This window comes from Suillus subaureus (genome assembly GCF_016647635.1).
Source record: "Suillus subaureus strain MN1 chromosome Unknown BJ212scaffold_11, whole genome shotgun sequence".
Lineage (NCBI taxonomy): Eukaryota > Fungi > Basidiomycota > Agaricomycetes > Boletales > Suillaceae > Suillus > Suillus subaureus.
The window spans coordinates 13,670-41,590 of record NW_024538567.1 but is presented as its reverse complement, the minus strand read 5'-3'; the positions used below and the strand labels follow the sequence as shown (position 1 = coordinate 41,590).

General features: G+C 47.3%; 16 protein-coding genes across 16 annotated transcripts; 6 read left to right on the top strand and 10 right to left on the bottom strand.

Moving 5' to 3' along the window:
• Positions 1 to 57: 57 nt before the first annotated feature.
• On the top strand, positions 58 to 1,545 carry BJ212DRAFT_1269032 (Clavaminate synthase-like protein; the record flags this gene model as incomplete). Its single annotated transcript, XM_041330780.1, has 8 exons — positions 58 to 316; positions 370 to 571; positions 627 to 715; positions 774 to 825; positions 881 to 898; positions 958 to 1,124; positions 1,176 to 1,248; positions 1,356 to 1,545. 8 exons carry the CDS (start codon positions 58 to 60, stop codon positions 1,543 to 1,545), a joined length of 1,050 nt encoding a protein of 349 aa, XP_041194308.1.
• Positions 1,438 to 2,529, bottom strand: BJ212DRAFT_90740 (uncharacterized protein). Its single transcript, XM_041344318.1, has one exon. It carries the CDS (start codon positions 2,321 to 2,323, stop codon positions 1,751 to 1,753), a length of 573 nt encoding a protein of 190 aa, XP_041194307.1. The 5' UTR covers positions 2,324 to 2,529; the 3' UTR covers positions 1,438 to 1,750.
• Positions 2,529 to 3,767, bottom strand: BJ212DRAFT_90767 (uncharacterized protein). The gene is made up of 2 exons (XM_041344320.1): positions 3,646 to 3,767; positions 2,529 to 3,568 (listed from the first exon to the last, which is right to left on the bottom strand). Exon 2 carries the CDS (start codon positions 3,557 to 3,559, stop codon positions 2,735 to 2,737), a length of 825 nt encoding a protein of 274 aa, XP_041194306.1. The 5' UTR covers positions 3,560 to 3,568; positions 3,646 to 3,767; the 3' UTR covers positions 2,529 to 2,734.
• An 86-nt stretch (positions 3,768 to 3,853) lies between these two features.
• BJ212DRAFT_1345513 (uncharacterized protein) lies at positions 3,854 to 5,422 on the top strand. The gene is made up of 9 exons (XM_041335303.1): positions 3,854 to 4,097; positions 4,153 to 4,248; positions 4,303 to 4,380; positions 4,415 to 4,733; positions 4,786 to 4,823; positions 4,873 to 4,974; positions 5,024 to 5,080; positions 5,131 to 5,233; positions 5,287 to 5,422. The coding sequence occupies exons 1-9, from the start codon at positions 3,858 to 3,860 to the stop codon at positions 5,382 to 5,384; spliced, it is 1,131 nt and encodes a 376-aa protein (XP_041194305.1). The 5' UTR covers positions 3,854 to 3,857; the 3' UTR covers positions 5,385 to 5,422.
• A 37-nt stretch (positions 5,423 to 5,459) lies between these two features.
• Positions 5,460 to 7,924, bottom strand: BJ212DRAFT_1446341 (amino acid transporter; the record flags this gene model as incomplete). Its single annotated transcript, XM_041338230.1, has 15 exons — positions 5,460 to 5,555; positions 5,650 to 5,750; positions 5,799 to 6,001; positions 6,054 to 6,152; positions 6,211 to 6,260; positions 6,321 to 6,533; positions 6,634 to 6,677; positions 6,724 to 6,834; positions 6,889 to 6,973; positions 7,065 to 7,113; positions 7,167 to 7,298; positions 7,358 to 7,451; positions 7,507 to 7,591; positions 7,640 to 7,771; positions 7,919 to 7,924. The coding sequence occupies 15 exons, from the start codon at positions 7,922 to 7,924 to the stop codon at positions 5,460 to 5,462; spliced, it is 1,500 nt and encodes a 499-aa protein (XP_041194304.1).
• A 311-nt stretch (positions 7,925 to 8,235) lies between these two features.
• BJ212DRAFT_1428861 (ribosomal protein L6, alpha-beta domain-containing protein) lies at positions 8,236 to 9,091 on the top strand. Its single transcript, XM_041337669.1, has 2 exons — positions 8,236 to 8,858; positions 8,915 to 9,091. The coding sequence occupies exons 1-2, from the start codon at positions 8,271 to 8,273 to the stop codon at positions 8,966 to 8,968; spliced, it is 642 nt and encodes a 213-aa protein (XP_041194303.1). The 5' UTR covers positions 8,236 to 8,270; the 3' UTR covers positions 8,969 to 9,091.
• Positions 9,092 to 9,251: 160 nt separating this feature from the next.
• Positions 9,252 to 9,954, top strand: BJ212DRAFT_1446339 (uncharacterized protein; the record flags this gene model as incomplete). The annotated part of the gene is made up of 4 exons (XM_041338229.1): positions 9,252 to 9,318; positions 9,434 to 9,520; positions 9,695 to 9,810; positions 9,865 to 9,954. 4 exons carry the CDS (start codon positions 9,252 to 9,254, stop codon positions 9,952 to 9,954), a joined length of 360 nt encoding a protein of 119 aa, XP_041194302.1.
• Positions 9,955 to 10,060: 106 nt separating this feature from the next.
• Positions 10,061 to 11,206, bottom strand: BJ212DRAFT_90512 (zinc knuckle-domain-containing protein). Its single transcript, XM_041344313.1, has 5 exons — positions 11,121 to 11,206; positions 10,805 to 11,059; positions 10,600 to 10,744; positions 10,422 to 10,535; positions 10,061 to 10,363 (listed from the first exon to the last, which is right to left on the bottom strand). The coding sequence occupies exons 2-5, from the start codon at positions 10,887 to 10,889 to the stop codon at positions 10,168 to 10,170; spliced, it is 540 nt and encodes a 179-aa protein (XP_041194301.1). The 5' UTR covers positions 10,890 to 11,059; positions 11,121 to 11,206; the 3' UTR covers positions 10,061 to 10,167.
• A 291-nt stretch (positions 11,207 to 11,497) lies between these two features.
• Positions 11,498 to 12,801, top strand: BJ212DRAFT_1268780 (CRAL-TRIO domain-containing protein; the record flags this gene model as incomplete). Its single annotated transcript, XM_041330750.1, has 7 exons — positions 11,498 to 11,610; positions 11,684 to 11,813; positions 11,872 to 11,926; positions 11,991 to 11,995; positions 12,050 to 12,249; positions 12,304 to 12,378; positions 12,438 to 12,801. The coding sequence occupies 7 exons, from the start codon at positions 11,498 to 11,500 to the stop codon at positions 12,799 to 12,801; spliced, it is 942 nt and encodes a 313-aa protein (XP_041194300.1).
• Positions 12,802 to 13,000: 199 nt separating this feature from the next.
• BJ212DRAFT_1268762 (major facilitator superfamily domain-containing protein) lies at positions 13,001 to 14,908 on the bottom strand (the record flags this gene model as incomplete). Its single annotated transcript, XM_041330747.1, has 12 exons — positions 13,001 to 13,110; positions 13,229 to 13,260; positions 13,309 to 13,366; positions 13,416 to 13,608; positions 13,662 to 13,758; positions 13,813 to 14,165; positions 14,205 to 14,319; positions 14,369 to 14,425; positions 14,490 to 14,538; positions 14,589 to 14,617; positions 14,668 to 14,694; positions 14,748 to 14,908. The coding sequence occupies 12 exons, from the start codon at positions 14,906 to 14,908 to the stop codon at positions 13,001 to 13,003; spliced, it is 1,281 nt and encodes a 426-aa protein (XP_041194299.1).
• A 1,445-nt stretch (positions 14,909 to 16,353) lies between these two features.
• BJ212DRAFT_1479444 (farnesyltranstransferase) lies at positions 16,354 to 17,841 on the bottom strand (the record flags this gene model as incomplete). Its single annotated transcript, XM_041339881.1, has 9 exons — positions 16,354 to 16,550; positions 16,612 to 16,714; positions 16,766 to 16,844; positions 16,901 to 16,967; positions 17,017 to 17,118; positions 17,166 to 17,390; positions 17,441 to 17,487; positions 17,546 to 17,700; positions 17,755 to 17,841. 9 exons carry the CDS (start codon positions 17,839 to 17,841, stop codon positions 16,354 to 16,356), a joined length of 1,062 nt encoding a protein of 353 aa, XP_041194298.1.
• A 489-nt stretch (positions 17,842 to 18,330) lies between these two features.
• Positions 18,331 to 20,104, top strand: BJ212DRAFT_1576233 (Alpha/Beta hydrolase protein). The gene is made up of 8 exons (XM_041342152.1): positions 18,331 to 18,719; positions 18,769 to 18,926; positions 18,983 to 19,025; positions 19,091 to 19,119; positions 19,170 to 19,237; positions 19,290 to 19,543; positions 19,592 to 19,754; positions 19,802 to 20,104. The coding sequence occupies exons 1-8, from the start codon at positions 18,398 to 18,400 to the stop codon at positions 19,965 to 19,967; spliced, it is 1,203 nt and encodes a 400-aa protein (XP_041194297.1). The 5' UTR covers positions 18,331 to 18,397; the 3' UTR covers positions 19,968 to 20,104.
• A 1,908-nt stretch (positions 20,105 to 22,012) lies between these two features.
• BJ212DRAFT_1479442 (uncharacterized protein) lies at positions 22,013 to 23,592 on the bottom strand (the record flags this gene model as incomplete). The annotated part of the gene is made up of 8 exons (XM_041339880.1): positions 22,013 to 22,133; positions 22,185 to 22,321; positions 22,392 to 22,583; positions 22,639 to 22,777; positions 22,826 to 23,016; positions 23,073 to 23,140; positions 23,278 to 23,373; positions 23,424 to 23,592. 8 exons carry the CDS (start codon positions 23,590 to 23,592, stop codon positions 22,013 to 22,015), a joined length of 1,113 nt encoding a protein of 370 aa, XP_041194296.1.
• A 509-nt stretch (positions 23,593 to 24,101) lies between these two features.
• BJ212DRAFT_1479441 (uncharacterized protein) lies at positions 24,102 to 25,064 on the bottom strand (the record flags this gene model as incomplete). The annotated part of the gene is made up of 3 exons (XM_041339879.1): positions 24,102 to 24,324; positions 24,511 to 24,924; positions 24,976 to 25,064. The coding sequence occupies 3 exons, from the start codon at positions 25,062 to 25,064 to the stop codon at positions 24,102 to 24,104; spliced, it is 726 nt and encodes a 241-aa protein (XP_041194295.1).
• A 26-nt stretch (positions 25,065 to 25,090) lies between these two features.
• BJ212DRAFT_1479440 (uncharacterized protein) lies at positions 25,091 to 25,424 on the bottom strand (the record flags this gene model as incomplete). The annotated part of the gene is made up of 2 exons (XM_041339878.1): positions 25,091 to 25,139; positions 25,186 to 25,424. 2 exons carry the CDS (start codon positions 25,422 to 25,424, stop codon positions 25,091 to 25,093), a joined length of 288 nt encoding a protein of 95 aa, XP_041194294.1.
• A 133-nt stretch (positions 25,425 to 25,557) lies between these two features.
• Positions 25,558 to 27,585, bottom strand: BJ212DRAFT_1479439 (uncharacterized protein; the record flags this gene model as incomplete). The annotated part of the gene is made up of 5 exons (XM_041339877.1): positions 25,558 to 26,132; positions 26,185 to 26,369; positions 26,428 to 26,480; positions 26,530 to 27,360; positions 27,421 to 27,585. The coding sequence occupies 5 exons, from the start codon at positions 27,583 to 27,585 to the stop codon at positions 25,558 to 25,560; spliced, it is 1,809 nt and encodes a 602-aa protein (XP_041194293.1).
• Positions 27,586 to 27,921: the final 336 nt, after the last annotated feature.

The following is a 27,921-nucleotide window of genomic DNA, read 5'->3' as shown; positions in this document are numbered from 1 at the left end:
AACCTTCATTGAACACCGTCAAAACTTGTATCAAAGTACTATAAGGCTATTAGCTCAATGTCACACGCTTCAGCAAGCCTCCCAATCATCGATATTGCACCTTACCTGGAGGCTGAACGTGATCCGACGAAATGCCAGTCCACATCAGACGCGCTACACAATGCCTGTGTCGATTACGGGTTCTTCTATCTAGATATTTCGCAGTTCATAGATCACTCAGAACCTGAGGAGTTGACCCGGCTAGCCCGAGAGTTCTTCGCACTGCCACAGGAGGAGAAGGATAAGATTAGCCTAGAGCACCAGGATAATGCTAGAGGTATGTCACAGTTTAAGCAGTCTCCGAACCAAAATCTTGAACTTCTTATCCAGGATATCAAAGGCTCAAGCAGAATGTGACTAACGGCAAGGCGGATAACCACGAAGGAATCGATTTTTACAAGCCTGTTGAGAAACCAGACAGATCCAAACCAGTGTGGGGGGAGAATCAATGGCCTGATATCCCCGGATTCAAGCATAAATACGAGAAATGGATTGAGAAGATGAAGAAGCTTGGCCTCATTGTTATGGAGGCGTACGTTCTCGCTAAATCCATGATATTTTCTTCCCGACATGTAATACTCTCATAGGATGTCTATTGGACTCAAGATGACAACAGAAGAATGGATGGAGTTGCGAGCTCAAGTAGATGATAGCTTCTGGGTGATGCGAACCATCGGTGAGCATCATTTGACTGGGATTCATAAAGATTGGCCCTGCTTAGTTATATATGAAAGGCTATCCTCCACTTCCAACTGACGACGATGGCTTCTCCTGCGGAGCACACAAGTGATCTCTATTGGTTTTCTGATGTCTAGGTATGCTGATGCAGATGCATGAACAGAGACTACGGCTGCCTAACGTAAGCCATGAGTGCAAAGCTCAGAGCGGTATCCCGGGCCCTGACGTCGATTCTCTAAGCTTCCTATATGCTGATCCTACTCGAAGTGCTCTGCAAGTGTTCTTGCGACAGTCAAGTGCGACAGCATCAGATTTGGATGGCCTGCCAGCAGAGCATGGTACAGAGGAAGGGATATGGATAAACGCGGATCCTGTTCCCAATTGCATCGTTTGTAATATCGGCGAGAGTATGTTGCTGGTGTTTCAAACGTCCTCGCTAGCTAATGTAAATCACTCAGTGTGGGAGATCTGGACAAACGGATTGTACAAAAGCACGTTGCACAGAGTGGTCCATAGAGGATCGAGCTACCGGTAAGTGTTGCGCAGCGCTTTGTTGAGCTATCTCTAATTGATTTGCGTAGTGTCTCGTGCGAACCCACCGTTCTCTGTAATATATTCGTTTGCTGATGTATTGACAGGATACCGTTCTTCTTCGAGCCCAACTTCACCGCGAATGTTGCCCCACTTCGAGCAGCTCTGTGTCTTTTGCCTTCCCAAGACCCATCTCCAAACGGAGGACAGACCTACGAATCTGTTGTATATGGCGATTTTTTGCTCAGGAAAGTTGGCAACAATTTCGCATTAGATGGGAAGGGAAAGTATGACTAGTGATGATCATTTCTGTAAGTTAGAAGTTGATATAGGATACATTATTTGCCTCGCTATTGTATCCCAGTTTGTTTTGGGAGGCTCGAATAACCGCAAGATCTGCACCTTGAGTGACTTCCGCAGTAAACCCTAAGACTCGGTATGCAGCTGTTATGTGTGAACTACCAGCATACTTGCATTGCCGTGTTTGCCCGACGGAATTATTTCAGGAGGCGTATCCATCACTGTAGAACTCGTAATCTATGAAATCATTATCATCATCTTCCTCCGTGCTATAGTCCATGAAGTGTTCTTCGTCACTTTCATATCCATCCCAGCTCACATCGGCCACCACCTCTCGCAACAACTGCACATCGGGAGCGAATATACCCGAGGTTGAAGTAATCGCAAGGTGGTCTAACCCTCGACCTTCGTTGACGCGATCAATGAGCACGTCAAGGAGGTCGGCAGGCCGCACCCAGCTGGAGATGGAGGAGTTGAACTCCGAGTTGTGAAGGACAAGATGGGAGAGAGCTGGGGAGAAAATGGGCCCTTGTTGTGAACGCCCGCCTATAGGCCGCGATACACTATGCTTCCGTGAACGCAGGGATTTAAGAAGTTCTTCGAGAGCCTGGTCTGGGCATCGCAAGTACATGTACGCAAGATTACGGGCACCACCACGGGCAAGAATATCAGCCCAGAAGCCATCCCAACAAGCGAAGGAAAAGTGGAAGTACGTGGCCTCGATACTCCCAAGAGGAACGATCCTCCGCAAGTCGCTGAGGATTGTTCTCTCCATGTCATTAACGGTGTAGTCAAAATCAAGAATGACGGGCACTCCGCCGACAAATGCAGTTCCATACAAGACATCGTCGTTGCCCACAAAGAAGGGTTCCGGATCGTGCTATAATGCAAACGAATGCAACCACTAGAGGAAGACAGTCGCATGGAACGAGGGGCTTGTCGAGACTTATCTGGAGTGCCTTTGAAGCAACTTTCCAAGGCACGGGAGATGATGGGGAGGCTTAAATCCCATTCTTGGTTCGGATCTCCCGACGATGCTCGGCACACCAGTCGAACTTCCGATGTTGTCGATTCAATGCAAGTTAGCACGTTGGCCACTTCCAACATTTTTGCTGTCAAACGTAAATGCTTCAAGTGGAAGAGTTGAACATTCATGGCACGAGGTGGGCGAGGGAGTGACGCCGTATTAGGAGGAAAGGGTCGGGAGAGCATCTTCTAATACAAGAGTGTGCAGAGCAGGCATACGTCGGAGCGCAGAGATCAACTCGTCTAATGTTGGAAGGCATTCCGGTGATAGTTTTTGGATGTCAAGGACAGTTAGTCCTGTGAGTACGGAAGATGCCCATGACAGATCGCAGTGCTTGATTCGGAGGCTGCAAAGGTTGGGTGCAGGGAAATAAATCGGAATCGCTACCCGTGGTGTTTGTTTATCCCCTACTTCCAAAGCAAGCAATCGTAGTTTGGGAGCAGAGCAAGATGATAGCTTGTTAATAAATTCCATGATACAACGGCACCCTGCAGTATCACCGTGCAAGAACAGAAGAGAAACCGATTGCAAACGCTCCATGTGCATCAATGCCTTTTGGATGGAGTCCATACGATATCGTCGGCCAATCTTCAAGTTCAACGGAGCCATTTTGGACCTCGTGAGCATTTCATCCGTGGCCTTTGAGCAGTTGAGAAACGGGGTGACCCACAACTCTGGTGTCCTGAGAGCAACCTCGCGCCAACGACGACAAACGCGTCCAACAATGAGCCATGAAAGAACATCAGGATTGTCAGGAATATAACGCAACTGCGTCTGCTGAACATGAAAGACGAAAATGGTGCTAAGGAGCTCTGGTGGGATGGAGGATATGGGAGAGTAACTGTTTCGGCATGTCCGAAGAGCTCGCTTTCTCTCTTCAAGGGCTTCGAGTTTATCGTCAATTTCTGTTTGAGCTTTCGAGTTTGGCGCAGGACTGTCTGGGGTTGCTTTGGGACAGGAAAGCCTCATTGCATGATATGGCATGCGAAAGTACTGAAGTGGTCACATCAGTTTTGAAATAATCTTCAAAGCTCCAAACTGGTAGGTACTACTAAAATGAGATCACGTACTGATAATACTGCACCACCGGGTGGTTGGTTAACTGTTTATTCCCTGAGTCTAAGACACGGAGACGGGTATTGGGTATTCTGAATTGTCTAAAGGTCTGGCTAAGCCTGTGACACTGACAAGTTCAAATGAATGAATATAAATCTTTTATTTGGCCATGATCTACACTAACATAAATACGATTGGCAGAGTCACGTGCAATCTGTAGATGTCGATGAACACTTTGACTCGATCATTCCATCTTCTGATTCCTCATCGATTGTCAGCGCGATTAATTGCGCGACTCCATCCTTTAGCACGAGCAATGTCTTACGAATCTTCTATATCCAGACTCCCTTCCCCACTGAAAGATCTCGTTGTGACTTCGCAAGCAGATGTCGGAAAGACTGAAGCCGACAAGGCTGAAGTAGCGCAGTGGATCGAGAAGGTTGCAGAAGGAGAGGTCGCTCTTCCAGTAAGCCGTATGAATGAACTGGTCTAAATTGCCTGATGAGCCAGTATTGTTGCAGGATCTCGAGACACAACTCGTCCCTCGCACATATATTGTGAGCAACTATCTCACTGCAGCAGATGTTGCTCTATATGGAGCGCTGCACCCAGTCTTTGTTCGTGACCATTATAGTATCTAATTTTGCAAAAACTTATGTCCATAATTTCAGTCGCAGCTACAACCTGCTCAGCTCTACTCTACTCCTGCAGTCACGCGTTACTTCGACCACATTCAAACGCGACCATCTGTGTTGGCTGCGGCAAGTGCACTGTCTCCAGCAGTTTTCTTCTGTTTCCTTTGACCTCGCGTCTGCCCCTCCAATTGAGAGGAAAGTGGATGCACCGAAGAAGAAAGAGAAGGCCGCGGCTGTGGCGGAGCAGGTCGAACCGACAGCTGTAGCGCCGGTATCAAAAGAGAACAAATCACCCGAAGATAAACCAAAGGAAAAGAAAGAAAAGAAGAAGGACGCAGCCGCTGCGGACAACGGAGGCAAGAAAAAAGAGAAGGCTTCTACTCCTGCTGGTGGCAAGACTGTTGCTGAAGATGCCGGTGAACCTGTGCCTTCAATGATTGATATGCGGATCGGTCACATTGTTGACGGTGAGCTGGTCTCTGCTTTAGAATTTAAAACACTTGTCAACAATTTTGACAGTGAAAAAACACCCCGAGGCTGACAGTTTATATATCGAGGTAGGCTATTTCCCAAAGTAAAGATTGATTACTATAAATGTTCCATCAGCAAATTGACCTCGGTGAGGAGACTGGTCCACGAACAGTTGTTTCTGGTCTTGTGAGCTACATACCTATCGAAGAAATGCGGGATAAGTACCTGGTTTGCATTGTGAGTCACCATTATGATGTCATAACTAGATAGTTGACCTTCTACGTAGTGCAACTTGAAACCCGCGAACATGCGTGGAGTGAAGAGTTTTGCGATGGTCCTAGCTGTAGGTTCATTTTCTTGGATAATGGTGCATCTCTATATGACATCGGCTAGGCAACATCAAAAGATGGGAAGGACGGTGGCGTCGAGCTTATTCAACCTCCACCAGGCTGCAAGCCAGGTGAACGGGTATACTTTGAGGGCCCCGATTACGAAAGTGCGAAAATGTTCCTAGGTCTCCACTCTGTGCACTTAGACTGCTTTATTTAGATGCCCTGCCGTTGGCTCAAATGAACCCTAAGAAAAAGATATTCGAGACAATACAACCAGGTGCGGAAACTGCTTTTCTCCAGGATCTCGAATGTTAATAGATCGGGTTTCTTAGGATTCACGACGCTAAATACGAGGGAGGCAGCGTGGATCAATCCTGTGACTAAATCAGTTCACAGGATCCGTACCAAGGACGGTATTTGCGTTGCTCCAAACTTCATTGGAGCATCGTTATCATAGATAACACAGGTGTAGAGACGTGGCGATGTCTATGGCCAGATCTATCAAATACATATCCTATATCTCCAAACTATTTCGCTCCGTGTTATGCTTCTCCGAATACGACGATGAATCGTTCTGCACGTCGATGTTCGGGACGGGTCCTATGAACCAATATCTCGCGGAGAATATCCATGACCCTCCGGCAAATATAAAGACGACCAAAACGATCACTACCGAATAATCTACACCTTGTGATGAGTCAAGGTCTTGTGACTGTAAATGGCACTCACTCATGGTTTGCACGTTGGCTGTCTGTGTGTATGGAAAGAGTAGCATGACGACCATGAATACTACCCAGACAATACCTATCCAGCCGATCGGAAAAGACCACCAACCGAGATTGAATGGACCAGGCTGTAGTTTGTCCTTTCCCCAGGTAACGCGACAGTAGATAGGGGTCACGTATGAGATATACAAACCTATTACAGACGCTCTTCAAATCAACAGGTATGAGCATAATGACTTGAAAAGGTTGCTCAACGCACGATGCCAATGAATTAAATGCTGTCGTGGAAAATACCAATATCCCACAAACGGCAGAGAGCAGCATTGCAAACCATACAGCATTCACTGGAGTCTGCGTCCTGGAGTTGATGCGCTTCCACCATCGTGAGCCAGGAAGAGCAGTTGTCCCGAGAAAACGCGAAAATGACGCGTGAGGCGTCGACAGCTTGTGTGCATCCGCAAAGATACTGTCCGGAAGTTAGATATCTGAGCGTGATCTTTGTCGTAAACGCACTTTCCTGCAACACTGCGATAGAGCACCAGAGGGCCAGAGCACCTTTCTTCCCCAGGACATTCAAATATACTTGGCCAAGAGGGAGCGCTAGGTTCGACTGCAAAATGTCTGGAACCGAGTTGGTAGCATAAGAAGCAGCGATGTAATAAAGCCAGCCCAGGATCTCAGTTCCGGCGACCCCAACCAAAATCGCAATAGGTGCTGCACGTGCAGCTCCTGCGGTTTCCTCAGCGATATGTGCAGCAGAGTCATCTGGATAGACATGGTTAGGTATGTGCCTCTCGAAGTATACGATCGCCTTGCCACGCTACTCACAGCCTGTCAACTGACCACATTGGCGATGTGAAAGCGAGAATGAAAGCCCAGACATCTGAACATGGTCAGGCACCAAAACACATTAGACATGACACACTTACTATTACTCCATCCGGTATTGTTCTCGAACTTTGTCCACGCATCCATTGATGAGACTCTCTGATCGCCAGCACAAGCGAGTAAGGAGACAATTGCCCCAATCGATGTACTCACTGCGCAGTATGTTGTGAGCCCAAAACAACTTGATGCCTACTCTTGCGACTCACGGATGAGTACCATAATCACAACTGTCATTCGGGCGAGAATACGAGTTCCAGCTGAGCAGAATATCAATTGTGTGAGATGGATAGCCTGGATTGGATGCTCTATTAGTAGGAGAGCAAAATGATGAATTGGTCACAAGACCATCAATATGCCAAATGTCGCGTCCCGATCCCAAAACCACTGCGCCGTCCGTGCCCATTGCTATTGCTGTGGTGATGAGTTCCGTGCTACAAGGCATACATAAATTAATCATTCATAAAATTAGAAAGTGCACACGAACCAACTGAAGTTAATGGAGCAGATCAAGGTTACTTGGCCCATGATGTTACTCCATCCAGTTATCCAAGACGCAAGAGCGGACTGTTCCTTCGAAGCCATTTTCGCTGAGAAATAGTACAGCCCAGCGCTTGTTCTACCGCAGGAGGTGGTTCATTACATAGACATGATTCAATGGTGATCAGAAAGACTTACGGCATAGAAGAAGCTAGCTCTGCCATCGACGCAGCAACACACATGACGAATATGCATGCTATGGGCCATGCCCAAACCATGGCAAAATGGCCTCCTGAAGATATGTAAGTAAATTCCTGCTTTCATACATGCTCCCGGGTATCACTGACCTGAAAGCAAAGGATAGGAGTATCCGGTAGTGACTCCACAAGATACAGCCAGGATAGCCATCGAGAATGAGATGGTCTCTAGCAGCTGGGCCACAAAGTCAGGTCTGCGCAAGCCAAAAAATAATCACGATACCGAGAACTCCCGTTTAAACTCGCTCTTGTAGCCAAGCTTCCGGAGCAGAATGTTATCTTCTTGGTGAGCTGGGGGGGCACCATCCTGGCTATTGACACTGATGGACTCGGTGACAATGCCGGCATCTTTATCCTTAACCATTTCAATGAGGTTTTAAGAGGGAGAAAACCTCGAATGCAGGGTTGGAGTGTATTCTGCCAAATATATAGAGTCACAGTGGCACTGAAATTGAGATTGCACCTCAAATAGAGAGAGCGTAGCTACGGAGTCACAAGCTACCGTCATCGTTGTTAATAATACTGCAATTGGAGATAAGGGGACAAGAATTCCTAGGATAGACCAGGATAAACCGTGCTCTTATCTTCCGTATGACCCAAGCTGTCATCTTCTGACGTGTTACAGCGGGCCACGCGTGTCGCCTGAGATCGATAGGACAATATGCAGAGCTTGACGATGGGAATTCATGGATATTCACTGGGGAGACGACAAAATAACCCGATAGCGTTGACATAGAAGTCTAACGACAACGAGCGTTACCAAATAAGGCATGTGAACATGATTATAGGCTCCGCGGCTGCGTTCACAAAACCTAAACACGACTTCCAGAAAAACGAAGTTGCAACCGGAAGTTATGATACCACGGGCAGCGTTGAGCAAGACTCTACGACACTTCAGCTCATCTGCTCGCGCATGCGTGCACATTTCTCATATTGGAAAAACTCCCATTCCAATCCCACCTAATGTCACCATCACCCAATCTCAAACTTCGCTCGAAGTCAAGGGACCTCTTGGCTCAACGTCCGTCCCACTGGAATCATACATGAAGCTCGCGTATCCGCAAGAGAACGTGCTGACAATAGCTGTAGAGGATGCGGAGGTAAAGAAGCAGCGGTCAATGTGGGGTCTTACACGAACGCTCATAAATAACGCGGTCGTCGGAATGACGGAGGGTTTCACTGTTCCTATATATCTTGTGGGTGTTGGATACAGAGCTGCGTTGGAAGACGATCCGAGAGGAACGACAAATGGTGGCAATGGCCAAAGACTCAATATGAAGCTGGGACATTCTCATAATGTCTACGTGCCAATTCCTGCCCATATCAAAGCAGATGTGCCTTCTCCGACGAAGATTACACTCTTTTGCACGGACAAGCACTTGCTTGGTCTTTTTGCTGCACGCATACGGAAATGGCGCCCACCCGAACCATACAAAGGCAAGGTGAGCATATCTTCAACTATAAATCATAGGAAAAGAGGAGACTAATGCATGGTTAGGGTGTTTTCATTGGTAATGAACAAATTCGTATCAAGTCCGTCAAAAAGAAGTAGTCTGGCACCCCACTTTTGGTTTTGTACGGACTTACTTATCCCTGCATGCACGCAATAGATGTCATATTCGTCTTAAATGAACGCATAAAGACTACGTAGATAGCTAGTCCTGAAATTGGTTTGGCTGAAACTTTGACCTTCGAATAACTGCTAAGGAGGTAAGTGATCACGTGATACGAGCACCTCGTACTTCGCCTGCGGTGGTAGCTCTTCGTCACGTCTACTTGGTTTACACAGATTCTTTTTTCGCTCATCTAGTGACCACCTATCGACATCCCTTGAAATGCCAGCAGAACTCTGCCCACCATATGCGCCATTTTTCGGCTTCGCAGGTGTTGCTTCAGCTGTAAGTCACCGCAGTCGGAGTGTTGCGTTCAGTTCATAATAACAGTCCTCCGTAGATGATTTTCAGCAGTATGCTATGGCTCTGAGCTCTCAAATATTATCTGATGAACTCAAATACAGCGGTTGGTGCTGCGTTCGGAACGGCAAAGGCTGGAATTGGTATTGCAGGCCTGGGGACGTTCAAGCCTGAACTGATCATGAAGGCGAGTACAGCCCTTTAACAGGCTTCTTTGAACTCATGTTGCAGAATATAGTCACTGGTGCCTGTGGTTATGGCAGGAATCATTGCGGTGTATGGGCTAGTGGTATCGGTTCCTCATTGCAGGAAATTGTAAGTATATAATTCCAGCATGACGATTGTGTGATTTGACCGGTTCGTAGTGACCCCATCGAAAGGCTATCCCTTAGCTGCAGGCTTCATTCATCTAGGAGCAGGAATTTCTTGTGGAATGACTGGCATTGCTGCGGGTTATGCTATTGGCCTCGTCGGAGATTCGGTAGGCATTTCGAGCTTCTATGAATGTATGCGTGAACCTCACTACTGGTTGCAGTGCGTCCGGGCATATGTTCACGAGCAACGAGTATTTGTGTCCATGATCCTCATCCTGATCTTTGCGGAGGTCCTGGGGCTTTACGGGTGAGTATTTTATATGTGCTTGTCCATACCTGCTGATCCTGTGTGTATTTCAGCCTCATCGTTGCATTGTTGATGAACACGAGGGTCACTGCTCTCGTGGGTGCGTGCGATTGATCACTTATACTTCATTACATACATTTTGTTCCCTACATAAATACAAGACTCTGAGTAAAAGCACAGGCGAACTATGTCTTGAACGTTCGGTGGATGTCATTTTTCAGTCTCTGGATCTACTGCGAGATGAAAATTCCGAACGAATTGAAGATGAACCTCGTCGCTTTGGTCGCTTCCTACTGCGATCTCTGGAAACCGAACGTGAGGCATCTGAACTTGACGCAGAGCTGGCAGATGAGCTAGACCCTGAATCCGAATCTGACTCCGAGTCCGAACTATCCGAAGAGGACCTCGAAGACCTGTTTACAGTGGACAATCAGTCCACGCAGGTATGGTGATAAGTGAATTATAAACAACCTTCTGGCTTTCTTTCGAATTCTGCCGTCTTCCTCCTTGGCTTTTGCTTCGGATCCCTCCAGTGCCAGTCGTTCTTGCTCCTTTGACTCTAAAATTCGGTTTGCCGTTCCACTCCTAAGTAACAGAACGGGGCATCAGCCAAATTCAACCACATAAGTAGGGTCGTCAGTCGACGTACTTTGTTCTAAATTCCTCCGGCACTTCGACTGAAGGCTTTCCCTCCGCCTTCAACTTTGCAAGTAACTTCGGATTTTCGAGCATTGCTGTCCGCGAGGGACGGGATATGTATGGACGCGTGGATTTGCATTCGAATATGAAATGACCTGCATGAATTTGTTCGGTCCATGTTGCCTTTGTAACAGTATTCGAAGGAGGACACACACCTGTACCAAGGCACTTCTGACAAACTGTTGCAGAGTTCGCTCTTGGGTTGTTGTTTGACCGACGGTGAGGCGCGAATTTCGACATTGTGAAAGGGAATTCAGTATTTAGATACTTGGATTTCACTTTGGTCTGAAGTAGAGATACGCGTTGGGATGATGGGCTATATCTAGGTGAGATTGAGTGTTGAGAGGAAAATGTAAACCTTGTGCAAGAAACTATAGCTAGCTCACTCACAGACGAGAGGAAAGGAAACTCTGCTTACGTATTGGCACTTAAGCCAGCTTAGACTGCACTAGTAAATATTTGTGGGCATACCTTTTATCTGTTTGTTCAATGGATGTAGTGCATCAGTAGCGTAGCCAGCCAATTAAAATCGTTTATTCAGTTCATTCGCAAAATCGATTCATACTGTCCATGTAAGTGGTCGCGGGTGAATTGATCTACTACGCAGTATGTCACCCACGTGGGAAATTAGAATCCCCCCGGGTCACATATAAAGACCCGCCAGTGATTGGAACGTTTACCAAGCTTCCGAGTCATCGTGAGTTTCCATCAACAGCCTGGGACTTTGATTGCTTGGTCGATGGCGACGTGAGGACGAGTTGGCATAATACTCGCGGGCTTCTCTCCGGTACTCGGTCTAACATACCACTTGTCTCTATACCTCGTTTGTGGCATACCCCGGTACAGTGATGTCACTCACCCCAGAACAGAAGGAGACGCTGGAAGTGTTCCGCAAACAAGTGTTCGATGAAGAAATCATTCGAGAAGGGGACTCTGTTGGGACGGATGACACAACCCTGCTGTAGGCCCTTTTCCCGCTCTCGGGATGTGTAGCATCACTGACTAACACCGCTATCATCATGTGCACATTACAGTCGGTTTCTTCGCGCACGCAAGTTCAATTTGAATGAATCAAAAAAGATGTTGCAGAATTGTCAACAATGGCGGAAAACCGTCGGAGGCGACGGGATAGACGCGTTATATGACAGATTAGATCCTTATGACGTACGTCCTTCTTTCAAGTGAATTGTAGTTGACAGTGAAACTTTCTGTTATCGTCTAGTACCCTGAGCGGGAAGAAATATTCAAGTCCTGGTCCATGTATTTCCATAAGGCAAGTTCTCCACAAGGACTTTTGCTAAGAATTCTAGTGACAGCGGTCGTGATGGCTATCTCAGACAGACAAGGTGTGATTGATGCCGTCCTTGAACTATAGTTGTTGGTAGATTCTTGCCTTGCAGAAAGGCCGACCAGTGAACATCCAGTTCTTTGGTGGGCTAAACCTTCCGGAGTTGTACAAGCATGTCACACCGGAGAGACACTGGGAGGCTATTGTTGTAAACGCAGATTCCCTTACTCGTGAAGTGCTTCCAGCTGCATCGCGTGCTGCAGGGAAGCGTATTCACCAATCGATTGTAATTGTGGACCTTAAAGGGTTTGGGTTCGTCGTTCAAGTTGGTGCTTTCCGGCTGCCAATAGACTGACGTTCGTCCAGGTTATCACAGTTTTGGCAAGTGAAATCATTGGCACAAGCCTCGTTCCAGATCTCACAGGATTATTTTCCCGACACGTGCGTCCTATATTATATAGCATTGTTTAAGTTCTGTATTGATTTACTCATGGTCTTAGAATGGGTCAACTTTTGATAATCAATGCGCCATCTTCGTTTACCTTCATTTGGGGAATCATCAAGCCCTGGCTGGCAAAAGAGACTGTAGAGAAGGTCGACATTCTCGGTTCAAACTACAGAGAGATTCTACTCGATGTGGTAGATGCCGAAAACCTACCAGAAATACTGGGAGGTACGTGCACTTGCAAGGGTGAAGGAGGATGCGACCTTAGCGGGGCAGGACCATGGATGGATGAGAGGAAGGAAAGGAAAAGGAATGGGAATACTGAGGACTCTGGACCCGGAGAAAAGACAGAAGAAGTCACCACAGTGACTGAACACAACAGTCCAGTTATCAATCCCATAGATGCCAACGTTAACTAGATGATCGGTACAAGTAGAAGTATGCATGTGTATTATATACGGATGTCAATAAGGAAGGCATGAACAATATATATGAGTTTTGTACATGTGACATGGATCAAACCGCTTCATTGATTGCAGTCTTTTGACGAATCTTCAATATCAACTGCATGGATGCGAACAAAATACTTCCGCTAGCCGCGAGACTCTAGACAGCTTGTCAGCCAGAGTACGAAAACGCCACGTCGCATGATCCACTCACCCCAGCTAAGACAGCGGGCCTCCACCAAATGTAATGCGAGGTCAGGACAGCTCCACAAATCGGAGAACCTAAGCCGAAGGTAAGTGACAGTGGAGAAAAGCCAGTGGCGCACATGCCTAAGAGTGATCCAATGCCTGTGGACGCAGGTCAGGATGTAGCTCACCGGATTTAAATCCACAAACCCACCAGTCATTGTGAACGATATTCCAATTCGAGCGCTTGAACAACTTGTCAGCGTGAACTCAAGCCATGCGTCAAGTAGTTACCCAAGATCTGAGACTTCAGGGGTCAGATATGATGTCAACGGGCCAATTAATGCTATGGCTGGGATGACATTTAGTGAGCGTCGGAGGTGTGTCAAGAGCCTACGCACTAACTCCAGAAAAATAACCATAGCTAATACCTATCAGTGCTACGCTGGCCAACGAGCGCAAGCCAATCATTGAAAATATTACAGCGGATGATGTGAATGAGCAGCTGATGATGGTATTCGGGATGCCCACGTAGGCAGAGATAACGCCAGCGGTAAGTCTTCCTATGAAAGAACTAGTATTGGAGATTGTAAGCTGTTAAGCCAGTACTAAGTAACTCCTTGTTGACTGATCTCAGGGACACGCACCGAATAAAACGAAAATTCTTTGCTTACACCGTGCCAACGGGAGTCTAATTGGAGATAAAATGCCACGAAAAAGAATCCGACTTCGAAAGCAGCGATCCTAGGCAGTAGAGATCGTTTGAAGGTCCATGTCATCAAGTGTTGACTCACTCACCCTAAACACGCACAAACATAAGCAGGATCTCTCAACGAGATTTGTAAAACACGAGTGTAGCTAACGGCCTTGGGTTGAGGTGGAAGTCTTGTGTGCATCAGGAGATACGCTATGAGAAGCAGACCACCAATCATGCCCGCACTAACACGGACACCGTTTGCAAAGCCAAGTCTTCCATTGATGAGGTTGTTGAGCATAATTGGGTGCAGGATTGAACCCATCGACACCCCTGCAACGACGAGTCCCATCGCGAAAGCTCTACGTCGCTCGAAATGATGAGCTACCACGGCGATTGAGGGAATATTCGTAAGGCCTATTGCAATCCCGGAACCGATACCTTGAGAAAGGAATATCTAACATTGTTCTCAATTGAGTTGTGCAGTGACAAGAACTAGACTTGCTTGATAATATCCATTCGGTTTTGCTAGTGACAGCATAAAGAGGAAGAGACACTGGAGGAAACAGCCAATTTTCATCACATGATAGCTGGGTGTATGATCAGGGGTACTTTTATGTGAACCGCTTGCACACATACAATGCGCTTCAGTCAAGCAACCTTCCTGACACGAGACCGACTGAGAATGTCAAAAATGCATTCACACTTCCTATCCAGCTATACCACTGTTAGTCAAAAGCGCTGGCAGTAACGAAACGGGCCAAGTCTAAAGCTCACTGACGCGATTTCAGAAGGTGTAGAATTGGTCAGATAAATTTGAGTATAAAAGTCTGTATTGCCATGATCAGCTCGTTCTGTAAAACAATCCAGCGGACATTACCCTGGAAAACGCCGTAGGAGGTGGTATATCTGTAACGTGATTAGCGAAATTGGTCCACAAAATACCGAGTCAATTTTACCCAGCGCCACAGAATTGTACCAAAAAACTTGACGATGTTTGATGATGAGTATGCAGCGATAGCCATTTAAAAACACCTACGCTCCTAGCACTGTGCCCCAAGCTGTTACACCACCCTCGGGAAAATCTGACGAGTCTAAGTGGTCGACATGACTGGGATCGCCAGTGCTTTTGACCAGTTGCCGCAAAACGTTTTTGGAAGCTTGCGTTGCAGTTTCATCACTAGGGAGAGGTGTAGACATGGACAACAGGGACGAAGAAGGTGGGGGGTGGGTAGCTATGCACACCCTGGACCTGGGGCATCATGCAGTATTTGAGGCGGCCAGTGAAACCCTGAGGCAGCAACTTGACCCTAGCTGTGATTATACGTGCACCCTGCAAACCCGTCAGCGGTGTCACCCGTACCCATGTGTTTCCTTAAATTGCAATTACCATCGTTCCGGCTTCCGAGTGATGACGTACACAGACGGACATCGTTGGGACCAGCTCTTCGAAGAGGCCAATGGAAATTGGGAGGATTAAATACCTCGATCAGGCGCAATCTAAACAGAAACTAGAGCCAAGCTAGAGGTGAAATTCCCCTGGTGCCCGCCTAACATGGCCAGTAACCACCCAGTTGTGACCCATGATGCATCCTCATTCCTACAATTACCCTCATACAAGTTGAAGTTATAAGCAAAAGTCATCGCATGTTGGACTGTCCCCTGGAGCTCCCGAGGAGGGCTTCTAATGTAGGGGGTAGAAAGGATTTGGTCTCTTGGCAATTGGCAAAATGGCAGAACCGTGTTTGATAGAATTGCAGAAGTCAGTAAAAAGATATTGTCTGTTGGCAATTGCCACTAGTAGAAATGCCAACAACACTAGAAGTGAGCCTAAGTTAGTCGAACACAAAATCACCTTGTATATCTCTCTGCACCCGACTTGATCCAGATTCACCAGATTTCCCGGGAGTTCCCGCGTATCTGTCTACATCACCACCCATGTCTTTTCTGAAACAAGGGGAATAAAATCATCTTGGACTGAGCCTATTAGCGCGTGACAGTGGACGAAGTCTCACCTTCGTGATCATTTGAGTGTTAAGACCCATTCCGTACCACATTATGATATAGACCAAGGTTTGTGATGACCCCTTCATAAAGTTGATTCTATCTCCCCATCTAAACAATGTACCACTCCCCAGAATGTGTCTTGCTACAAGCAAGGTAATTCAATAGGTACATCTGAACTGTACAGCTCTTACAGACGGAATGCTGAGTTTATGATAGCGCACACAAACTCGCTATGCCTCCAATACTATAGTCAAAAACTGTGTCGCACACTGACTAACCATTAGGCAACACAGGATAACAGACATGCCAAGTGCTGACCTGGCTGCGCACAACTGGACTTTCGAGAAGTGCCTGACCGGTTCTCGAGCGTACCAGACGGGATTGAGGTCCACGAAGCTGCCGTCAACGACCGGGGCTGCAAGAGCCTCTTCATGAAACCTGCCTACCAAAGCGATCGAAATTCAAGGGAAGCGCAAGGCCGATGGACTGGCAGGACAAGCTTCGCCTGCACAGAGAAGGGCGGGCCAACGTGTAAGGCAGCGGTTGCACTACAATAACCTATGTACTTAGCGATTCACTTGTTCGTATGGCACTATACCGTAAAGCCATGACAATACAGTAGATAATGACATAATGTCTCATGCATCGACATGAAGCTTGTCCAAAAGTGCAGATAACATCGGGTTTCCACCAAGTCTCTCGAGTTCTCTGTTAGCTTGTTGCTCCAACTTTTTGAGCACCGCCAGGGTGTAATCAAACGACTTGGTGGTGTTTCTGAGATGCTCGATAGCGTAATGCTTGAGGGTAGGAGTCTTGGGGCGTTTTTGCAGGACATCTGACAATATCATTATCATTGAAATCGAATGAGATGTCAGTAAACATGATTTTGAACTCACTCATGATCAGTTGGTTTTCAGGCTGTTCAAGGATGCCATGAACAATAGGGAAGGAGAATTTTCCTTCAGATAAATCTTCTGCAAAGCCCTTGCTGTTCGTGTACTGAGGAGAATATTCAGGTTACGTCTCAAATAATTCAGATTGGAGACTAACCTGATCGTTCTGGAGATTCATGTAGTCATCACGTATTTGGTAATAAATCCCAATGAGATTACACAAAGGGACGTAATCACTAAGACAGGAGTCATTTAGCCCGAGGAAAATCCAGAGACTCCATGAGAGATTTACACGTTCGTGTTTGCCGTAGCACATGCCATCATGAGTTTGACAGCAATTCTGAGAAGACCGCCCGTTTCTAAGTAGCTATGTTCAGGATGGTTTCTTAGAAAACGACAACAACATACTGTCTTTGACCATCTGCACATACTCATCTTCTGTCGGACAGCGGAGGGTATCACGCCAAAGGATGTCCAGGCCCTGCCCATGATGCAGTGACATGAGTTCGTCTGCCTTCGTCTTTATGTTGGGGCTGTATATGTGATAAATGACATACCATTCACTATAAGGTCCAGATCATGATTGGAAATGAGGCGTTTAGGGAAATTGGGCTTCTCGGCGACAGAAATGTCATCCCTAAAACTATTGTCTGGACCTGCACTCGAATCACAAGCGCGACGCCGCACTATGGGCCTCAGAGCAGACAACTCTTGATATGCTAGGAAGTAGATGTAATTGGCGGTATTGATGGTCTGGGGGACACCGTATATTTTATGTGCGACTGGAAAAAATCAACAACTCCTTCAGGGGTATCGCCAACAACAGACAAACCTGGAATCCCACGTCTCAGCTGAGAGTCATCTTCAATGTCGTCTACCCTGTAGATATGAAGATTAGTTGGCATTGAGATTAGTTCGATAACATGGAGAGACATACAAGAGACTAGCATCATGGAGAAGACCAACAACGCGGATGATGACCGCAAGCTTGTCTTTGGGGACATTAAGCCAGAGGTTGAAGCCTTCGACAAGCCTGTCTGCGACTTTTTTTCCCGGGTTGGCAGTGATGTAGGTATAGGGTTCGAGCAACGCCTAGCAGATTGGACCTGGGCCTTTCGCCAAATCAAGATCTGTAAATATGCTCACAGATTCCTGAGCTTCGGTCCATGTGCTGGACGATGGTGCACACAGGCTTGAGAGGAAGCTATCGTATCTTTCGATATTGGCATGCATTATGACTGTTGAGACAGTGTAGGTTGGTGCAATGGAGTGACCTCAACTCATGAGATTCTGAGACCTCTCACATGAACACCGGGGCGCTGTTGGGCCTATTCGGAGGCGATAAGGGTAACGAAATCTGACGAATCACATATTCAAAAAAGGTAGGTTCCCCTGCCGCGTTGCAAGAAAGCGAGGATCAAAATCGTCATGCACGAGCTGAGTCCTATCATCAAAGATTGATAGAGAAATAAGTGAGTCGATGTTGGATTGATATAACTTATAAGTGGCGGGCTGCGGTGCGCGTGTCTGTCACGTAATCGTGTTGAACTTTGCAGGTTTGTTGAAGAGGCCAGTGCGCCAAGCACTTGGTCAAAACTCAGCCCAAACTTCAAAGTAGTTTTGCCTCAATCATGGCGGAGTTAATGAAATATTACTCAGTCTGAGTCAAGACGCAATTATGTAATGGGACCGCAGTGCCAGGGGTGGGAAGCTTCCTTATGCAGTACCTCCTATTGAACTTGAATTACAGTAACCCAGATACACATCTCTCACTTACGCTTTGACTGCCATGTCGTCTGAAACTCCTTTCAAAATTGACGTTCCCGACGAGAAACTGACCGCCCTCCGCGCTAAACTTGAACTCGCCACTTTCCCGGATGAACTGGAGGATGCGGGGTGGAAGTATGGCCCACCTCTGGCGGGTATGAAGCGGCTCACAGAGAGGTGGAGAAACGAGTACGACTGGCGCAAACATGAAAAAGAAATCAATGAAGAGCTGCCAATGTTTACCCGCGATATTGACGTGGATGGTTTCGGCGCGCTGAATATCCATTATGTTCACAAGAAGAGCGAATCTGTTGACGCCATTCCGCTGTTGTTTTGCCATGGATGTAGGTCGTCTCGTATGCATGCAGACTAATATTTTCTGACCTTAACTAGGGCCTGGGAGCTTCTTGGAAGTCGGGAAGATTTTGCCCCTCCTGACTGCATCGGCCCCTGAACATCCTAGCTTTCATGTTGTGGCGCTCAGTTTACCAGGTTTTGGCTTTTCGGAGGCTCCCCGCAAACAAGGCTTTCGCATGAATCAATATGTCGAGGTGATTATTATTCATCACACGTGCTAAGTTCTCCACATGTTGACTGGTGTACCTAGGTAGCTCACAAACTCATGATCGCTCTCGGGTATAACGAGTATGGTATGTCGCTAAGTTACAACTGTTATCGCGCGATGAATTAACGAATTTGTTGATTTCTCTTACAGTTACCCAGGGAGGTGACTGGGGTGGCCTCGTGAGTAATGTTTTACAAGCAGACACGACTTATCGTTGATGTATCCTCAGATCACTAGGAAAATGGCTTCTGTGTATGGTGGGAGGCATCACAAGGCATGGCACACCAACTTTCCAATGTATGTCATTTTCTCGGTCAGCACATGCCTTGACTCATTCTCGTCTATGTAGTGCTGAACCACCGAGCTGGAAATCGCCCCTGTCTTTCTTGTCTTTCTTGCTAACCCCGTGGACTATAGAGGAAAAGGCAGGCATCGAGCGCACCAAATGGTTCCGCACCAACGGATATGGCTACTTCACACAACAGAGTACCCAACCACAGACACTCGGTTACAGCCTCGCTGATAGCCCTGTTGGCACGCTTGGTTGGATCTATGAGAAGCTGGTCCTTTGGACAGACAATTACAACTGGTCTGATGATGAAGGTAGCAGCAGTCTTGCTTTTCCGAATATCGCTCACCTGTTTTAAATAGTGCTGACGTGGATATCATTGTACTGGTTCTCTCGCGCCGGTCCCGCTGCCTCCCTCCGCATTTACTTTGAATTGCGTGGCGATTGTGAGGATTTAGGTCGAAGCCCCACTATTCCTATGGGAGCATCGTTTTTCCCGAAGGAACTCATAGTTTTACCCGCAGCGTATGTTTCTGCCAATCAACTTTATTGAAACTAATATGAGTATGTAGGTGGCTGCGCATGTCGAACAACGTTGTTTTCGAGTCCCATCATAAGACAGGAGGCCATTTTGCTGCCACTGAACGGCCGGAAGAGCTTGTTCGGGATGTGCGGAAGATGTTCGCGAAAGGGAGCCCTGCGTTCGCAATTGTCCCTGGAAGAACTGGATATGCTTGACAAACATCATTCCTATGTGTAGTGCCATTTGTACGCAGGACTCTACCGCTTGCTTTTTCTAGGACTGCAAGGAATGCATTCATTGGAGTCCTTTGACGCCGCAGCCCCTGCTCAATTGTGCTGACGTGAGAAGGTAATCAACGGCCGCTCAGAGACTACCGGTAAGAAAACATCGTACTGTCGACTGAGGGCGAATGGCCACGGTTGGCGCGACAGCCAAATACGTGGAGCGATTTAAATTGTTTAATGATTACCGAAACCTGAATGTTGAACACTGCTTCGTGGTTCGCTGAGGCCAATATCAGTATTTCTTGTAAGTATATATGTAGTAGACTCCGAGTCGAAGGTCTGATTTAGAGTGCCAGCGAACACATATAGATGAGTTGCAACCTCGGCGATAGTATTAATGGTGGAGCCAACCTGCCAGCTCAATTCCGGGTTGATCCAGTGGGAAGCTTCCTTATAAGTTATGCAGCACCTCCTATTGAACCGGTGACCGGGATCTCTCACTTGCGCTTTGGCTGCCATCAGTGAACTGGTGGAGAAATTAGAACGACATATATAACAATATATAGCACCCAATCACAAGCATCAGCATAATTATGTTATCGTTCATCACATGGTCTTGTTTGACTATTTAACAACACGTAGTGTTCCTAATTTTTCTACACAAGTCTGTGATCGGGAAAAGACATTCATATTGCTCGAATTGAAATTGAAAGGGAAGATGGAACCAAAGCTAAGCACCAGGACGGAGGACTCACAACCGCAACACCAGAGATGAAGTTCACAATCTCAAAGTTATGAGCGAAATACGGTATCCTCCAGAGAACAACAATGTGCTTGCCGAGCGAGCAGCAAGAAAATATGGATAACAAAGCAAATGATCAAGCTAGAGACTCACGTCTGTCATGTCTTAGGCAAGGTTTGTGGTCTGGAAAAGACATTCGTATTGCTCGAATTGAAATTGAAATGGAAGGTGGAGCCAAAGCTGAGCACCAGGAAAGAGGACTCGCAACGGTAGCACCAGAGGTAAACTTCACAGTCTCGAAGCTATGAGTGAAATACGGTATCCTTCAGAGAACAACAGTAAATAATTTCATGTCCCGTAAAGCTAAGGACCATGCCAGATGACTCACAACCACCACGTCAGAAGTAAAGTTAATAATCTCAAAGCTGGGAATGAAATATAGCATCTTCCAGAGAACAACTATGTGTCTACCGAGTAAGCAGCGGAAGATTATATGGGATGCTGTGAATTTTGATGCCACCTGGATTAGATGTGTGATGATTACCCACGAGATATCAGTTGTGAATTGTGCAAAAATATTTTACCACTGCACTCTAGCCAGCACGTGATTCCGCTTTGGATACTATCTCAGGAGGTTGTAGCCTTACGCGGACGCTTCATCTTTATGACATGGTCCCTTACCTCCGGCCTCGACAACAGTGGGTCATGCATTGCCCCAGTACCGTACTTACTGTTTAATGGACACGTTTTATATTGTGCCATGGATTAGGACAATCGCGCGTTTTACCTACTGTAAGGAGAACTTCTTTCCGCAGGCATTCGGACCTCCCTGATTTAGGTTCTCGTGTTCGCGACTACATTGTCATCAGGCAAGATCATTTATTTGCAACAAGCTCTCTTAACTGGAAAGGGATATTATAGAAAGCCTATATATAACAGTCGTAACTTGACTATCTCAAATATCACTAATTGTGTTCATCTCGCAAACCTAGAGCTTGAATCGTGCTATTCGCATGAATACCAGAAAATTTGGAGATGAGCATAGTCTCATTGTTTGTCTAAGAATCAGCCTATCAAACACAAGCTCACAGATGCGCAAACCAGAGTTTGAATTTTGCCATTAGCGCGAGGACCATAAAATGCAGGGGTAGCCATGGTCTAGATGTATTTTCAGAATGGTCACTAGATTCACTCGAATGTTCACGCTTCACACCAATCAACAATCATGAAGCCAAGGGATAATTAATTGTGAATTTAAAGTAAACAACTGTTTGAAGCTACCAATCACCGTGCTTTAGGACGAATCAAAAGCAGCGTCATCGCGCTGTGCCCTCTGCCTTGCAAGAGCGTTGACGGACATGTTGGCCTTTGCCGTGCTGGTGAGGTCATTGCGATTGTTCCGTCCGAAAACCTTTCTAAATAACAATTTCAGGTGAAGCTTGGAATGGGGAGCATACATTACACACCTAGTCCACCATTCGAGGAGTACGTCAACCCTACGCTGTGCTGCTCGACCAGGGGCCCTTTCGAAGAAGTCTACGATGGTCCGCCAGAATTGTTCATAGTCGAAGTCGCCGTCAACAGACCGCCACGAGGTAACAGACTGAAAGTGCAAATCGAACCTGTCGCGTAGTCACCATCTATCGTCAGGCTCGCCAGACAATAAGACTTACTTGGCATACGATGTATGCGATCGAGCGAGGAGTGACTTTTTTCATTTTGATGATTTGCGCGACGTGTTTCTTGACTTTGACTCCGAAGGCAGACTTATTAGCGCGTCTGTTGTTCTGGATGACATCTATGCCATCGCCATCCCCTTCGATATCCTTTGCTGAGGAGGGTGATGTGAATACAGCTTTGTACGCCTGAAAATCGGTGAGTTCGAGACCACGACGATCGGGCTACTCCACTGCGACAAACCTGAAGAAGAACTCTGCTTTTGAAAAGACCTTCCTCTAGGTCATTCGGATTGGCGGTGTACTTATCATACAGGAAAGCCGGAAAGGAGAGATCAGTCACAATATGGCCATCTGAGCGATCTCGAATCCCTGCCCTGACGCTAATGAATAGTGAGTGTTTTTTTCGACATTCCGAGTGCACTACTTACACGGGATTGCTCCAATCAAGCTCAGCTGGGCAGAGTAGCTTGCCGCATGCATCGTTGGTGAACCCACGAGAATGTTTATCGTCAGCGTCAACCGGGGGATCGGGCTTGAATTCACGGTTAACCCATTCAGCGACAAGAGCCTTGAGCTTTGAGGTATCGTCACCTCGAGCACTGTCAGCCCCCTGCCGAAGCTAAACAAAGAATCGTCACAACCAAGCTGACCACCAACATCCTAGGAAAAGCAAACCAGTTTCAACATGTGTGAGTAGTCGTCATAGTCCATTTCTGTAGCCTTCGTAGGGAGCCACGACAAAGCTGGTCGTAAGGGTAACATACCCTATCTGTAGCCGGTCTTCACTACATGAAAATGCAGGTGAGTAGCGTTCACTGGGAGCTTTCAAAGGCGACAGACTTACTCGAGGCTAGATTCTGCGTCATCCTCAACTTCATACCTTCGGTCATTTTCGGTGATAAGGTCCTCGATGGTATCAAATAGAGTAACAATACGCCTGATCGCTCTTCCTTGCGACACATAGTAGTTCGTCTGCCTTGCAGATAGTGAGCGAAGCCAACTCTATACATGCAATAGTAGACTTACTTTTCTTTGATCGGCGTCCTGATTCGAGAGTCACAAGTTTCCCCTCCAGTTGCGCAATTTTCCGTCTCTGTCGAGCCTGCAGAGATACTTCAGCTGCCTGGGATCGTTGGCTGCGATTGTCCTGCCGATCCTCGACGTGCGGTTCCGATGTGCTGCCCTTGTGTGACATAGAGACAGACAGAATAGATAAAATTAATAATAAAGGGAAGAAGGGAAGAAGGGAGACGAGGGATAGAGCTAACCAGCTCCCATATTATATGTCGGTCGGACCCTAGTAGACTCAAAAGCGGCGTTGCCTATTTAGGATAACATTAAGTACTGTAACGTACATCACTGTAGGGCTCACCAGAACAGATGCCTGTTTAGGAAAATGTTAGGCGTCGGCGCAAGGACTCCATAAAGCTGCCCTGCATTGGCGAAGATACAAGGAAGTAATACTCAATCGGACTCTTGTCGTGTGATATCTGGTCCGCGCTGTGTTGGCTGTACTTGGCGAGTTTGAGCGCAGTATGCTTGGAAGTAGTGCCTCGAGAGGGTTGTAGGACATCAGTGATGAGGTTGAGAAGTGTCGATTTTCCGGCACCAGTTTGCACCGAGGATGGCTACACAAGAGTCCATACTACATATGAGTGAGCTGGACAAGACCCAAGGTAGAAAGAAAAGACGTACTCCATACAATTATTTGTACAAGTAATCTTCAGGATTGCCCGAGTATGAGAAGGCGACTTCGTCGAATGCAATGATAGGAGGGAGTTTGCGAATACCCTCGAAGTGGAAGCGCAGTGGTCGAGGCGTCTCGACTTTTTCGACGAGTCCCGCCGCCTCCATCTTGTCGGTGATGTTTTGTTTCGACTTGGCCTGCTTGACGAGGTTGGCATATGTACCAGCGGAAGCGATGAATCTGATAGTGTTCAGTCAATGGCAAACTGCGAGAAAGAGATAGACGTACTTTTGATGTGGGTTGTTTCTTCCTCCTGACGGTCGGATTCACCTTGTTCTTCTGCTTAGTGCGCACACAGGTAGTGTGGTTACCAGCGTAGTAGACGAGCTTGTTCTTTGTCGTCAAATCCATGACGTTAGCACAGACCGAGATGATGAAACCTTGCGGATGCGAGGTGATAACGAGAACGTCGTTGTATGTTGATAAATATTCTTCAAGCCAAACGACAGCGCCGAGATCCAAATGGTTCGTCGGCTCAACAAGGAGGAGCAGATGTGGCTTAACAAAGAGTGCATGCGCATACGCCAACCACCACTCCTATCTTTTGTAGGATGGAAGCCTGTCTGAAGCCAAGACGCCTCCAGGGCGGCGTCATCAACATCATCTGCGATGCTGAGATCTTCGATGCGCTTTTCGAGTTTAGCGACCTTTTCGCGAGCGGAGGCCACGATGAAGTCAACGGCGTTGACATCGGACGGTTCTGTCTCACCACGGAGGAGGTAGATGTCAATCTGGTGGAATTTCAATGTCGCGCTCTGCGCTGGAGAGGAGGAAGATAGACTAGGGGGAAAGTGTAAGATGATAAGATACAGAAGGAATATGAAAGCGTACCTTTCCAGACTCATTCTCACCCAATAGACCATAGCGCTGTCCGTAGTTGATGGAGGTTTCTGCACCCTCGATGATGAGCAGACGACCATGGAATGATAACGTATAGGAATCGATTTTAATATCCCTGCCTTTCAGCATCTGAAACAAGCACTCCCGCTGCATTCCTATAGCCGGATCAGCATCCTCCATCACAATAGACATGATACACACCTATTGGTGGCGATCTGGAGCTTGGCCATGGATGTCAAGTCATCCGTTCTGTTAGCGTCAGAAATGCTGGTGAGTGCAGAGCGAGACATGCTGCCTGGCACAGAGTCGTTGTGTATAGACAGTCGAAGTTGTGCCATTGTGCTTTGCAAATTGCCTTGCGGCCTTCTCTGTGAGCCTCTGAGTCTGCCTTCGAGGCCTGCCTCAGCGCCCTCATCAAAGATTTTACTATATGCAGCCATCACGTGACACATGGTTGGCTCGCTAATCTGAGACCGCCGCTAAAGCTCAAGGAGAATTAAGTCGACAACTACTGTCACGGTGTATACTAAACAGGTCATTGTATGAAACTTGAATATGTACTGAGTATGAAAATCATTTGCCGGCTTTAAGTTTCGACTGGAATGCGTATATGTCCGTCAATCTACGGAGTGTAAGTGATTTGTGATTCTCCCACCACTCCGATCGTTGTTTGTGGGGTGTAATATGCGTTTTTATATAGTCCATCAGCGTGGTGTGCACGGGTTTGAATTCTTTAGCCGAAAATTCGTTATCGTCGTTCCCACCATACTTTAGCCCTAGCAGGACGCAATGCACGGCGACGGCAGCTGTACAATACATACCATTCAGCTGAGTGACGTATGGCTGGTAGCCAAGTTCTACAATGGTGTTCTGAACGATGTCCTGAATCACCTCATTTTCGAAAGGAATCAACCCGCCCGCCTTGAAAAGATATTTGGGGAGGCGCGAAGGCTTTAGAAGAGTTTTAGCTCTTTGTGCCTGGTGCGTGGGTTCGGATTCATTGGACGAAAGTGGAAGACGTAGCCCATAGCCATGTGGAACTAAGTGATGGGCATGTTTTCTAGCAATAGCCATAACGTTTGCTGATGGCGCCGAGAGAATTTTATAGAGCGTCGATTCATTATCAGAGGTCCATCGGTCCGCGGTATCTGTTGATGTGCATTGAAATATCAGTGGTTTTGAAAGGGACTGCTACCTCACCTACATCCGCAAAGCAACGTGTTGCCATGGTTAGCGCTGAATGAACTTCCTGCTTCCGCTCGTCCTCGGATAAGAAGGGGCTGACATTGACTACAGAACAAATAACAATGCCCAGCGCCATTTCAACGATCTCCTTGTGAATCGGATGGCTCTCGTCATATTGCGCAGGTCCTACGCCAGGGCCACTGGGATGTGGGTTCCTCAGAACCAGCAACGAGAGGCTGAGATGTGGGTTCCTCAGACCCAGCAACGAGGGGCCGGGAGGACGAGGTAGATGATGCAACATTTGAAACATCCTGTCGCCCTGTTAGTCTTTGGTAGTATGTTGTTAATATAGGTGCCTACCTTAGCAGCCGCCCAACCCCTTATCTTTTTTTGACGTGGATCAAATGGGATAAAAAGGTCACCTTGACGACGTTTTCTTGAGGGTTGGCTTCTAGAAGCCTCTCCAGCAGGCAACGGATTCCCGAGACGTGGTGCATCAAAGCACAAAGGCTCATCCAAAGGTAAGGGCTGGCCAGCATGAAGCGGCATCACATCCTCCGAGTCAGGCATCATAGAAACGCCATCAGCGGATTGAAGAGGCGCATAGAAGTCAGGAAAGTATGAAGCAATGGATGCGTGATAGCGCGATAATGTAGAGGCCCCGTAAGACATCGTACCTGGAGCCGACTCGACTCGAACGGCTGGGGGGTTTTCACCAGCGGAGTAGTTGTCATAATAGCTCATGCGGGCACCGATGTTGGGGTCTGGAAACATGGTGCCCGCGTGTGGATCGATGGGGGTGAGTTGAAGGGACGGAGCATTAGAAAATATCATCGATGAGTCATTGCCAGTGTCCGTCACGGTAGCGTAGCTATCACGATAGCTTGCGTGGGCATCGAGGATGTTGGGGTAAGGAAGTGTATCAACCGGAGACGATGCTAATAGCCCTTCACTAGAACTAGGATCTCCGGGGGGGTACCGGTAGCCACTGTGTACAGATGGGTCGTTGAGTGATGCTGGCAGCTGGTTGCCAGAGCTAGTGGGGAAAAGATCATGACGACCGCTTGCCTGTGCATCAAGCAAGAATGGATTATGATTTGGGGTGGAGAAGGACTCCGTTACCGGCTCCTGCTCAGACTGGTCGTGGAGGTAGTGATAACGATAATCCGCCGCATGGTCCGCATCCAAATCCTGATCATGGCGGCCTCTTTGAGTAAAAGATATTCACTTTAGTAGAAGTTGACTGCCTACCGTGACCAAGCTCAAGTTGGGGTGTTGAACGGCAACAGGAATACCAGGCCCGGAAAAGGATGCTAATGGCGCCGGCTGCTGCGGCTGATGGTCAGAATCACGGTAGCCTGGACCCGCTTGCGCATCGATGAAGTTGTATTGTGGATCGCCCGCACCAGAGTACATCGCTGGCAGCCGCAGACGAGTACTATAGCCGCAGGACCCGAGAGTAGTCCTTTAAGCTATTGCACCATCATAATCTCAACCAAACTTGAACCCTCGAGTCAGTGGGTCTATGATAGGAAACAGTTCTAATGAAACACTTCGACTGATTGTGACCGTACTGCCGAACAACGAGGCGTGGGCGCTAAAACATACATCCCTAATTTGGCTTTTAGTATCGGTACAATTTGAAGGCACGTTTTTGATTGACATTGAAATAGGGGTTTCCATTTCGTAACTACTCATCCGCATGTTGTTAAATTCAAATAATAAGGCAGAAATTTCAATTGGACGGGTCTG